Source organism: Mauremys reevesii, linkage group 2 (genome assembly GCF_016161935.1).
Source record: "Mauremys reevesii isolate NIE-2019 linkage group 2, ASM1616193v1, whole genome shotgun sequence".
Classification (NCBI taxonomy): Eukaryota; Metazoa; Chordata; order Testudines; family Geoemydidae; genus Mauremys; species Mauremys reevesii.
In genome coordinates this window covers 16,350,578-16,363,095 of record NC_052624.1, presented here as the reverse complement: position 1 = coordinate 16,363,095, position 12,518 = coordinate 16,350,578, and the positions used below count along the sequence as shown (strand labels likewise).

General features: G+C 46.1%; 1 protein-coding gene across 4 annotated transcripts in view; it reads right to left on the bottom strand.

Annotated features, from left to right (window-relative positions):
• Positions 1 to 8,422: 8,422 nt before the first annotated feature.
• Positions 8,423 to 12,518, bottom strand: part of GALNT11 (polypeptide N-acetylgalactosaminyltransferase 11) — an 81,645-nt gene continuing 77,549 nt past the window's right edge. For all 4 annotated transcript variants that reach the window (XM_039524520.1, XM_039524519.1, XM_039524521.1 and 1 more), the window contains 2 exons: positions 10,143 to 10,280; positions 8,423 to 8,557 (listed from right to left, as the gene is read on the bottom strand). In XM_039524520.1, coding sequence (XP_039380454.1) covers positions 8,426 to 8,557; positions 10,143 to 10,280 — 270 coding nt within the window. In that variant the 3' untranslated portion in view covers positions 8,423 to 8,425. The remainder of the gene's footprint in view (positions 8,558 to 10,142; positions 10,281 to 12,518) is intronic.

Below are 12,518 nucleotides of genomic sequence, written 5' to 3'. Positions count from 1 at the left end.
ACTGCATCCAAACACCCTCCAGGTCTGGGCACTTGAAGTTAGGGGTCCTACGCTTCAGGGGGCAAAGTATTGCCTCCACCAGAAGAAGAGAGTCTGCAGGAGGTGCCAAGAGAAGATCCAGCCATCCTCCACCACAGTTAGTGCCCAACTCGCTATTGCTTCACACCAAGGCCTCCGGCTTCCCTTCTCCATAAAGGGACAGGACACGAACCTCTTCAGCTTCATTTTACACAAAGAACAGGTCTTCAGGGCCCAAGATTGATTTTTTGAGAAGCAGAAGCAAAAAGAATGGGGGAAAGCCTTCCAACACACCTCAGAGAAGTATAGTTCCACCCATGTTATGTCATCAGCATTTGGGATTAGCCCGAGTCCTGGTGGGCAGATGGCAACCAATCAGCCCAGGCTTTCCACCTAGTTCTGGTGAAATGTCAGTGTTGTAGAGCCCTGGGACATGTGGTCACATGGACTTGAGCTGTAGGGCCACTGTGTGCTGTGAGCCTCCACAACCAGCTGCTTCTGCCTGCTCTCTTGACATGTGATAGCTGCCTCTCTTCTGTCCAGCAGAGCTCCAAAGTGATGTCTGGTAACAGCTGAAAAGCAGCAGAGGACAGAAGAGCCCCTTTGTGATGCAGTTTCTCTCAGCACTAATGGTTTAATGCCCCGCACCTCTGAATTCAGAGGCATCCAAGAGGTGCTGTAGGCAGCTTTACAATAGCCTCAGGAGGCGAGGTATGTCCTGCTGCCACAAACCCCGACCCTCTCTCTCCTAGGGCATGGTGTCGGAACAGGTGCATAGGGCCTCAAATCCCACCCAAAACCTCAACCATGAGAGCCTGGCCGGGAGCATGAGGGTTCCCATGCAGATGAGAACCCCTCACAGCCTATTCAGGAGCAGGTCTTGCAAACTCCAGAGACACCAGGTCCCAGAAAGGTAAAATCAAGCGTCCCCTTCGCAAAGCAGCATTTTGTACTGTTAATGAGCAAGCAGTGTAAAAATCAGCATTTAAGTTCTCTGTCCTTCCCACCGTGGGGAAGGACAGAGTCTCCTCACAGTGCTCTGTATCCAGCTCCCTGCTCTTCCCTCACCCTTCAGCTTATCTGGGTGTGCAGAGAAGTTTGTCACTACTGTGAAGCTCGGTCTCAGGCTGCAGAGTAATGGGTGTTGTGCCTGTCTGGCTTTCAGCCTAAGGACCTAGGGAAAGGGGCTCCAATTTCAGGCTGCAGTGGAATGGGAATTGTTTTTATCTGGTTTTCTGCCTATTAATCTTAGTTCTGCCAGGGAAAGGAGCTCAGAGACTGATGGGTGGGAAAAGGGTTTTCTCTCCCCTCCCCCCACCTCCAAATAGGCTGGCTCCACTTTAAAGTGCAAGGAGCACTTCAGGCAGTCTGTGACCAGAACAGAGGCAGATGAAGACTCCATTTCTCACACAGGTGCACATCATGGGATTGTAGGGAGGTAAGTGAAATCCCTTCCCATGTTCAGAATGATTCCAAATGGTACAAGGGCCTTCCTAAAGTACTGACATGGGTGTAGGTTGACCAGATGTCCCGATATTTAACTCTTTGTCCCACGTTCCGACTGATGTACGATATTGTAGGGTTGGCACAGGGCTGGCAGGCTCCCCACAGCTCCCCAGAAGTGGTGACAGTTCCCTCTGGGGTCCTAGGTGCAGGGAAGGCCAGGGGGGCTCTGCATGCTGCCCCTGCCATGAACACCTGCTCTGCAGCTCCCATTGGCCAGAGGCAGCACCAGCAGGCAAGACAGTGCGCACAGCTGCCTGGCTGCACCTCTGCCTAGGACCCAGAGGGAGATGTCCAGGAAGCCGCCTGAAGTAAGCCCTGCCCGGAGCCTGTACCCTCTCCTGAACCCCAGCCCCGAGCCCCCTCCTGCACCCAAACTCCCTCCCGTAGTCAGCACCCCGAACCTCCTCCCATGCCCCTAGCCCTGAGACCCACTTTGCAGCAGGAGCCGGCGCCATGCACATCCGGCTTGTGGTGGGGGCCAGAGCCAGGGCTGTGCACTCCCTGACCCGTGGCTTCCAGGACGGTGTACCTCCCTCCCCCATGGCTCCGGTGGCGGCTGTGAGCCTGTGGCTGCACCTCCCCCACATGTCCTGATACATGGGTGCTAGCCATCCAGGGCTTAGGGTGCGGGGGGGAGAGGCAGGCATTCATTCGGACTTCCAGGGACATCCAGCAGGCTAGCCCCACAATCAAGGTATTTGTACCAGTAGCTCTCCTCAACTGAGGGGTCTAAATGCTGCCTCCCTCCTATAAATAGCCTGGGGAAGTACTGCAAACACACTATCACTGAGAAAATGTGTTATAAAAACAAAGTTTTGGGAACCTCAGGCTGGTGCAGCAGTGGCTCCCCAGTGGGAGACATACAAAGGGCCTCCCTTTCAGAAAATCCCATAGTCCATATAATAGTGAGGAGACACTACACAGAAATTTCAAAGCTTCAACTGTAGCCACTCAGACCAAAAAATATTCCTATACTAATAAGGAAAACCATCAAAATAGCAAGCAAATGGGTCGTTGCAGGGCGGGGAGCGTACCTGAAAAGTAAATTTCCAAAAGCTCAGAGTACACATCATTTTGGTTCACTTTGCTCTGTCGGAACACAGATATAGACACGGCCACTCCGGTTCAGACCAGTGGCCCATCTAGTCCAGTATCATGTCTATGACAGTAGCAGTAACAGCTGCTTCAGAAGATGGTGCAAGAAACCATGTACTGGGCAGCCGTGGTGCTCACAGGGGAAGTTTCCCTCTTTTCCCTGTTAGAGGTTTGATTATGATTGAAACATGAACGTTTACATCCCTTCCAAAACCAGGGAGTAACAAGTTCAAAGCTTCTCTGAGGCAATGGAAATAATGTTCTGGGCAGAGAAAAATCTGCTACCTGTCAAGACAGTTCACAAAAAGGAGGAAGAAAAGGGAGAGCTGACATTCTCCTAGTCTCCCACTGGCCCAGAAAGCACTCCAGACTTGACAGACAGCCAAGGAACCTCCAGAGCACCTGCACAAAACACAAGATCTGTTTGAAGCAGGGACTCTTTCCTCCAGAGGCAGGCAAACTACAGTTAACACCCGGGTGTTTGAAGTGTAGTTCATTCTCCATTAGCCTCACAGATGCTTTTTAGTATCCAGAAAGAACTCAATCAGCAAATTTCATTTATTGATCTGGTCAAGCTACATTTTTGATGAGAAGGGAAACAGAAAGCTCTTTGGGACAGGGACTGTCTCTGTACAGTGGCAGCACAGTGGGGCCCTGGCCTCTAGATGCTGCTGTGATACAAATAATAGTAATGGCCACAACGTTCTGGTGATCTTGGCTACACTAGAGTTTCCGGAGTATGGTTGATTGGAGTCCTACAACCAAGCACCGTAGAGCAGCGGGTAACAGGCCTAGTGGCGTTCTTTTAGCAGGCACATCGGACTCCCCATTTGAGTATCATCCGGGGTCGAGATTAATCAGGAAGACACATTAGAGAAACCACTGGCTGGGCTTTTTAGGTGTCGTCACCTCCAAAGTCAGGGTTCAGCATTAGTTCCTCTATCTATACAAAAACTAGACTAATTTTGCTGTGAAAAAAGCTTATTCATGTAGTTCCTTTCAGTTCAGAACAATTATTTTGTTCTAATCTGCAGAACTCCTTTGGAAGCTATGACATAAAAGGGCATTCCTAGAATTCTAACGATATATTTCATGCACTGCAGAGTACATATGCCAGTTGTACCCCGCTAATCTCATTCCATCCATAATGCCAGAGCTGTAGGGCCTCAAAGAAGCTGCAGGCAAAATGTTAAAAAAAAAATTCTGCACCAATTGGCATGCTCGGCATCTGGAAAACTATTTGCGAAGAAGCCAATGCTCCCTACAAGGTTCCTAGTGGTATTGTGAGGGGAAAGTGTATGAGCCTCATAGACTTTCAGGCCAGACGGCACCATCATAATTATCTAGTCTGACCTCCTGCAACATTGCAGCCACAGAACCTCACCCACCAATTCCTGTCATAGACCCATAACATCAGGCTGAGTTACTGAAGTCTGCAAATCGTGATCTGAGGAACATTTGCAAAGTAGGTTTCCATTCCTCCACAGAGACATCCATGGGTAGGAAGGTGCTACTGGGTTGGTTCCCAAACAATTCCTTAAATCACAAAGCTCATGTCTATACTGGTGAGGTGGCGGGGGACGGTGAGATGATGTCTTTTTTTTCCTGTCTACTTTGATAATAATTAAATCTCTGCTTATCCTTTCCCTCCCTATTTCTTTGATTCGCTGCTCGCTTCTTCCCCTCAGTGACGAATGAGGAGAGAAGTTGTGCAGCAGAATGAGATGGTTCTTACCTGACAATTTTCTTTTTGTGAGCTGCTTTTCTCCTCATTTAACCCAGCCTGGTAAATGACTGGAACACAATTTGTAAACAATTGAAATGTTTCCTTAAAGGAAGACTTGGACAAATAATTACCATAAGGTTATATACATACGATATCAACTTGTTATTTTACTGCCAATGATTGGCTGCTGGAGTATTTCCACAGCTTTGGAAGAACTCTTCTGGTTGCCTGAGCTGAAGGGTGGGACAGCCTTGGTCTCACCTGCCTCCAAATTCCACAGGTGGGGGCCATTAGTGATGAATGACGAGAAAAAATTTCTGTTAACAACTATCAGGTAAGAAATTTCTCATTCCTTATGCAACAGCTGCCATGCTTTGAGGAAATAGTTGGGTCTGTGAAGGCCACACAAGGAGGCTGGAATGTGGGAGGCAATGAAATAAAGGAAATGCGGGATGGAGCTGGAGGAGAAAGGGGGAGAAGCAACTTTCAAGGAAGGGAAAAGCTGTGCCTGCCAGGCCACCTTTCTTAACCCTTCAAGGCAGCATGAGGTCAGAGAGAGAGAGAGTGAGCAGGCTGAAGAGAAGATTGAGGATCACCTGTTCCTTTTTCTCACTGTGTGAGCAACAGTCCCCATGCCAAGCACAAGGACAGGAAGGAAGATGATGTCCCTCCACTGAGATGCTTGCCATCAAAATGGAGGAGGAAGACATGATGTAAAACTTGAAGGGAAAAGCAACAGGAAGAGAGAATTAGGCCTACAGGAGAATGGCATGACATACTCCAAAGGACTGAGAGGGAGCAGAGCAAAACACACAACAGGGACCCAGTTGCTTCTATGGCCCCCCGAAGTGTGGGAATTGAGCCCACTACCTTCTGATCCTGAGGCAAGGGAGTTACTGGCTGAGCAAGACTGACATTGGTTGTAAAACTGTTTTGTGGCACACCTGGAAGCTACTAGTAACTAGGGACAGCCAGCAAGCCTGACTGCTGAATAACCCCTATCTTTAAGCACCCCTGAGGTATGGATAAACAGGTATTTTCAATGCTTATGGGATCACGACTTAGCATTGTTTAAAAGTCCCTCAATAATGGTGCTATAACCCTAAAGCCCAGATTCTCTCCTAGAGTCTTCTGCTTTAGCAGAGCAGATGCAGAGAAGAGTCTCCATTTGGGGAAGCGATGAGAGCTGTGGTTCTCTGTCTGCTATCCATCCATTGTACTGCAGTTAGCCCACAACGATTCCCTTAACTGGGGAGTCTAGCATTGTGTTGTACTCCGGCTGGAAGCAGCTCAAGTTAGAGGAAGGGGAAGCAGCTGAAGGATGATGGAATTGTGGGAAGTAAATGGGAAGAGAGACAGAAAAGATGGTCGTGTGGACTCATAAGATGGACTCGGAGTTAGGAGAGCTGGGTTTAATTCCCAGCTTTGCCACAGATTCCCTGCGTGTCCTGGGACACTAACCTCTCTCTGCCTCAGTTCCTCATCTGTAAAATGTGGATAATGCTTCCTTTCCCCAGCTCTTCGTCTGTCTGGTCTATTTAGATTGTGGAATAGGGACTCCGCTCTCATTGCGTGTTTGCACATCTGGGCCCTGATTTCAGTTGGAGACTCTAGACAGAGAAGAAGAAAAATGAGAGAGTTGTGGAAGGAGAAAAATGGATTCCTCTCTACGTGGCTAAAACCAACGTTGTAACAGGCACTAATCACTTTTAGGTGACATTATAAATAAGAAGCGGGCAACATTATCTCCTGCAAATGTAAATAAATTTGTTTGTCTTAGCAATTGGCTGAACAAGAAGTAGGACTGAGTGGACTTGTAGAATCTAAAGTTTTTGAGTGCAGTTATGTAAAAAAAAAATTCTACATTTGTAAATTGCACTTTCAAGATAGAGATTGCACTACAGTACTTGTATGAGGTGAATTGAAAAATACTATTTCTTTCGTTTCTTTTTTATAGTGTGAATATTTGTAGTAAAAAATAATATAAAGTGAGCACTGTAGACTTCGTATTGTTGCAACTGAAATCAATATATTTGAAAATGTAGAAAAACATCCAAAAATATGTATAATAAATTTAAATTGGTATTTTATTAACAGTGCAATTAAAACTGCAATTAATTGTGATTAATTCTTTTAATTGAGTTAATTTGTTTTGAGTTAATCGCTTGAGTTCACTGCAAGTAATTGACAGCCCTAGTAGAGTCACGTGCTCCTCAGCTCTCTGGGATTTTGTGAATTACAAAGTTAGGGCCAGTTCCTGCGAGATGCTGAGCACTTCCAGTGCCTGTAACTTCAGTGGGAGCTGCCCGTGCTGTGCCTCTCACAAGCATGGACTTTCACCCCATTCACCGAGTGCCTCCAATTGGCCTTGTGTGGCATTTCTTCCTCCTCAGCAGAGCAAGTGCCACTTAACTCTACTTCATAGATGTCCTAGTAGTAATAGGTTCTTGTAGTGCTAACAATAGTTTAATTTAACCCTTTTGTTTCTGCATTTTCTTCTAGACATGAAAGGGTGGGAAGAGACTGTTGTTGTGGGGGGAAGAGGCACTTGGACTCTATGATGGGCACGATATGAAACTTGGACAGAAGTGCTTGAGCAAAGGGTGAAGTGGAGAGCTTGTGGAAGGACGGAGAAGGCTACTGGCCAGCTGGCATAGTTTCAGCAACAGTGCCAACCTGCCAACTGGTGGTGGGAACATGGAGAGGAGAAGTGGGCAGAAGGAGGAGCTGCAGAGGAGCAAGAAAACCCCTACCCTTCTCAATGTGTCCCTGAAGGGCATGAGAACTAAGAGGTTAATGGCAACAGCTTTAAAAGGCCCAAGAATTATGGCAGTGAGGGTGAATGAAGGAGGGTGAAGGAAGAGTGAATGAGAATAGCAGAAGCAGGAGATACGGGAAAGAACCTGATTTTTTTCATACGTATTTTGGTTACTTCTAATAGACAAGAGTTGGGAAAATGGATCAGGAGGGAGAAACTTTCCCAAATGATTTCAGGGAATACCAAGCTACCGCCAAGCATTTACGCAGGCATCTTTCTCTAATGTGCAGGTGAAGGGCTTGTCTGCTACCAAACATCACTCCGGCCTACACGGGGATGCTACTCGAAGAAGAATACAACTTACTTTTTCCCATCTTCATCATCTTAAATGTTAGGTGCATAACTCTGATTCCACACCAATCACACCAATCACTGCAGCGAAAGACCAAACTGTACGGACACTAAAATGTCTTCATAAGCATCTTTACAAAAACAGTCTGTTTAAACACACTTCTAACAAATGTATCCGAATTATCAGACCCACATTGGCTTGCACTGGTCTCTTGCATTCTGTACTTCTGAATCCAAAAGCAAAAAAACCAAACAACCATAATGATTAATAAAAAACATTAATACTTTATTTTAAATGCAGATACCATCATGAGTCATCAAAATAAAATTTGTAATAGTAACTTTGTTTTAAATACTGTATGACAAATGACAGCTGAAAATTTAACTATGTGAAATGGGCTAAAATTGTAAATTAACCAAACTAAAATTAAATATTACGAATGACAATTTTCAGAAAGACAAGAGGAAGTTAAAATATTTTCCAGATGAGCTAAAATAATTCAGCCATTAAAATAGACTAAAAATGTAAATTAGCATGATGCTGCCCATGAAACAGTCAGGAAAGAGAACTTCCTTCCTTTCTGTCTTTTGTCATTTAAAAAGGTCCACTGAGTTAAAATATTACCACAATTCAAATTATACTGTTCTAATTATTTCCTCTTATTTAAACAATAACAATTCATTAATCCAGGATAATCCAAGGAAATGTTGATAAATTGCACTTCTACGGGTGTCAATATTGTGCAGCTAGACTGCTGCCGCTACTGCTGCATTTGAATGATCCAATCATCTCCTTCCAAACACACAGGTGATCATGGCAGAATATTTAAATAATAGAATCCTTAAAATAGTCCATGTCAGGGATAGCAGCTAAGGGCTCCTTCCATGTCCTCCAGAATGACTTAGAAACCAATGGCCCAGGCGGAGTCAGATTTCTGCTAATTGCCTCTCTGTGCTGCTTTCTCACAGATTCAGCTTTCCAGATGCCATTGCTGAGGAAGGGAGCCATCACAAATAGCCATGGTCACGTATCCTTTATGGCTAAGCGGATCAACAATCTTCATGCACTGCCCCACAGAGACCTGGTAGAGTCGATTGTTCTTCTGGAGAGAAAATACAAAAAAATTTATATATATACGCACACGCACACACACCACACACACAAAATAAAAGAGGAAATACAAAAAGAAATACAAAAAAATTTGGCCTTTGCTCCATCCTTAAACTGAAAATGAGTGATGCCAAAGCGAGTGGGCTATTCTAAAGCAATGCACATTTCAGATGGTCTTCACTTCGACCCAGTCTACTCTACACCTATAACCAAGGCACTACACCTGTCCCTTGACCCAATTAGTTAAAAGTTGTAGAGTATATCCCAATAACTAGGTGTAAACCCTGGACAGAAGATTTTAGCCCAATTACAGGGACCTGGTCAGGTTATATCTATACTATGGTTTGTAAAAATGTTGAACAACGCATGGAATGGGGTCCCATCACTCAGTGGACACACAACCTTACATAGTGACATAGCATTAAAGAATACCCAAATCTGGCATTCAGATACCCATGCACAACTCCCAGTGACCTCAGTGGGGGTTCTGTGTGCATGCACCAGACACACCAGCGTTGGCACTAATGTTCAGGAGTGAGAGGGGATGAGCTACTCAACAGCTTGTAGATCCCATCACAAGGGAGCAAGTCTCAAAGCTAGTTAGCTGCACGCTGTTGTGTGAAATAGGCTGTGCCAACCCCTTTTTACTTCACCTTCCAAGGCCCATGCTGACCATTGTCTGGGGAGACCTGGGGGCAGCTCTGGCTGGAGTTGGTCACCCGGAGGCCCTCTTTCCTTCTCAGAAAAGGCCCCAGGCACACCACTATCAATTCATCAGCACAGGAGTTTACCTGCTCCAGTGGGTGATGGGGAGTTCTGCTGGTGCTCTACTACCATTGTTTTAATGCTTACATTAAAGAGTGACAATTAACTGCTGCCACCGCATCCAAGCTAGATAGTGGGGAAGGCTTTGCATTAACACTCAGGAGGAGCAGCCTCGAAACAGATGTGAAAGTCGGCTCAGCAGCTGCTTTGGAAAGTTGGCCAACGTGAGAGAAAAGTGCAGGTGACAATTTTAGTTGGCCTGGTTGAACGTGCGCTTCTACTCTGAGAAGTGACTGTAAAAATAGCACTTTCTTACTCCTTGGATCTGCTCCCTGCGCGTGTCCAGGGTCAGACCTGCCTATGCCATTGACACAAATGTTTTTACTGTTTCTTATGCCTGTTAGTCCCACAGAGACAACACAGCTGAGACAGTCTGACCCGGGTTCTAGTACTCCCTGTTCATTAGAGAATCGATTACTAAATTTCAGTTACACCTATGCAGCTTCATTGATGGGAATGAATCTAATTTGGCCTGACAGCTGATGATGTATGGAAAGGAAAAGAACTCAGCTTGATTCAGAGTCCAGATTGTGAAGCTTTATCTACATTTGAGCAAAAGCCTCTAGGATACACTGCACACAAGTTAAATTGTGACTTGCAGCCATGCAATTTATCCTATTAAACTGAGCACATTTGATACAGAAACCACATCCCTGGACTCCCATAATGCCATTTTCACAGTCACTTTTCAGGGTAGCCCTGCACCTTAAACACAGGTATGGGTATGAGTATTCCCCACACAAAGCACTCACCCCAAATGTCCACTGCTGTGACCCTCCAGATCCGTGGCATTTCATGAGACGAGGTGGATCCGATGAGCGAGTTTCTGACACATCCAAGCAGAGGAGATTATTTAAAATCAGCTCATGGTCTTCGTTATAAATCCATACCTGGAAAAGGAAACAGGAAACGTGTTTGCATAGGATCGGTGGGGAATTCAGCATCCTGGAATGGTTTAAATCCTCTGGTTATCCATACAGGGGAGATTGGAATTTTCAGAGCGACTTCCTGGCCCTACCTTGTAATTTAATCTTTCCTCCCATCCTGTCTTGTGTCCCCCAACTCCAGCTCCCTGTCTTTTCCTCAGGTCTCTCCTTTCACTGTCTAACCCCTTCCTAGAAGTCTCCTCTGGGGAAGTCACATGATCATGGGCTCTGTGTAAATAGTTTCTCTGAGCCTGCTGTACGCTAGCATTTTTTAAATTACATATTTTTCCACTGCAAGATGCCCAATTCTGCTCCTCTCAGCCTGTGCAAAATCAGAGAGGCAGTTGGGCGCTGAGAATCTGCCCTTTGCCCTCTGAGATCTCCATGCACTTAACTTCAAGACGAAGTAGTAAGATTATAGCCACTCCAGGCTCTCTGACCCATCAGGTCACAGATCCAGGAAGCAAAAACCTAAATTTTCTTAGCAGAGGAAGATCCATCTGGCATAAAGGGACAGCTGGGGGATTCTGAAGCTACACGAGTCTAGAATACAGGGTGGAAGGCTGTGAAAGCAGTGGCAGGTGCCCCATTAGTTCTGCCTCAAAGATCATTTAATTTGCTGAGACTGACTAGAGCCCTGGTCCAGCCAAGCATTTATGCATCTACTTAACTCTGACCAGGAGCAGTGCCATGGAAGTCCTGGGGTGGGGAATCAAATAAAGCAGCATAAAATCTGAGTGGGCTCACGAGTTCCCAGAGTGACCCTGGAGAGCCACATGAGGCCACTCATCTTTGGGTTCTGGTACATCTGCTGAGCTGCTTGCAGCCTTTCAGCACAGGCAGGAAATCGTCTCTGCTGCCAAAGAGATGTTAATCTTTCTGGGTTTCTGTGGCCCAGAGGGGCTGAGGCGCCTGCATGCAAACAGCTTTAGGGATGACATTTTAAGGTGCAATCTGGGGCCTGGCTAAACTTTCCCGTCCAGCGAGAGCAAATGCTTTTGCTCGTCCTGCTTGAGGCTAGGTGTTTCCTGAGACATAGGGGATGACCATTGTAACACACCGTAGCCCATGTAACACCCCCCCCCATACCCACATAGTCACCATTGTTATACGATTGATTTGTTTTGTACAAAGTATACCTTGTGAGTGACCGTGTGGAAAGTCACAATCTGCTAAGTATCACTGTCCTGCTGAAATGTGTGTATTAACTTTGTATATGGAGTGCTGAGATTTTTTGCTACATGTTGTTGGTCTGGGAAACACCACAGCCTGGCTTCTCAGCAATAACAAAGGCCTTGCCTGGCATCCCAATGGCACATACACAGAAGGTGAGAGCGAGCAATGTACAGTTCGCCCGCGAGATGCTTTGACTCTCACGTACACAGGAGACTGCTTTGTCTATACCCTAGCAGGTGGGGGAAGGGGTGTTCCTCAAGGAGACGAGGCGGGTATAAAATAAGAGACAATGGCTTCTTCGTCACCTCATCACTACTAAAATAAGTTGTTTGAACGACTTTGAATGGGGGAGATCGGTCCCAGGGTGGGAAGGGCACTGAGCCTACGTACTAAGAATTGTGACCTGCCTGCAACATCCAGAGGGGTGAGAAAGTTGCTTGCTTCAAATTTTACTTAGCTTGGTAAAGTTTAGGCATTAGATTGTGATTTTTTATCATCTTATTTGTAACCAATTCTGACCTTTTATCACTTAAAAATCTATCTTTCTACAGTTTAATAAAGGTGTTTTTATCTAAACCAGTGAGCTCTGACTGAAGTGTTTGGGGAAACCTCTGTTCAGGGTAACAAGGGCGGCTGCATATTCATTTTCGTTGATAAAATGCCGGACTTATGAGCTTAAACTGGCCAAGGCGGGCTTGAGCACCATAAAAAAACACGTTTTGGGGGGGTGCAAGGCAGCAGCTGGTGGGGGACTTGCAAGTGTCATCCTGGATACAATTCATGAGTGGCTGGCTGAGCACTCAGTAACTTTGTTGGGTGAGCTATCAGCCTGGAGAGGCTGCTTTTCACTAGCACAGTGCCGGGAGAGTGAAAGGGGCATGGCAATTCCACAGGCTGGATTGGACCTGGGGGCGGTCACAACCATGCTACTCGGTTTATTTCACTCCTACAGAATAATGCAGTTTGTAATTATTACTGGAGCCCCTACCCTAGAGTCCCTGCCCGCAATGTGGGAGAAAGGGCTTA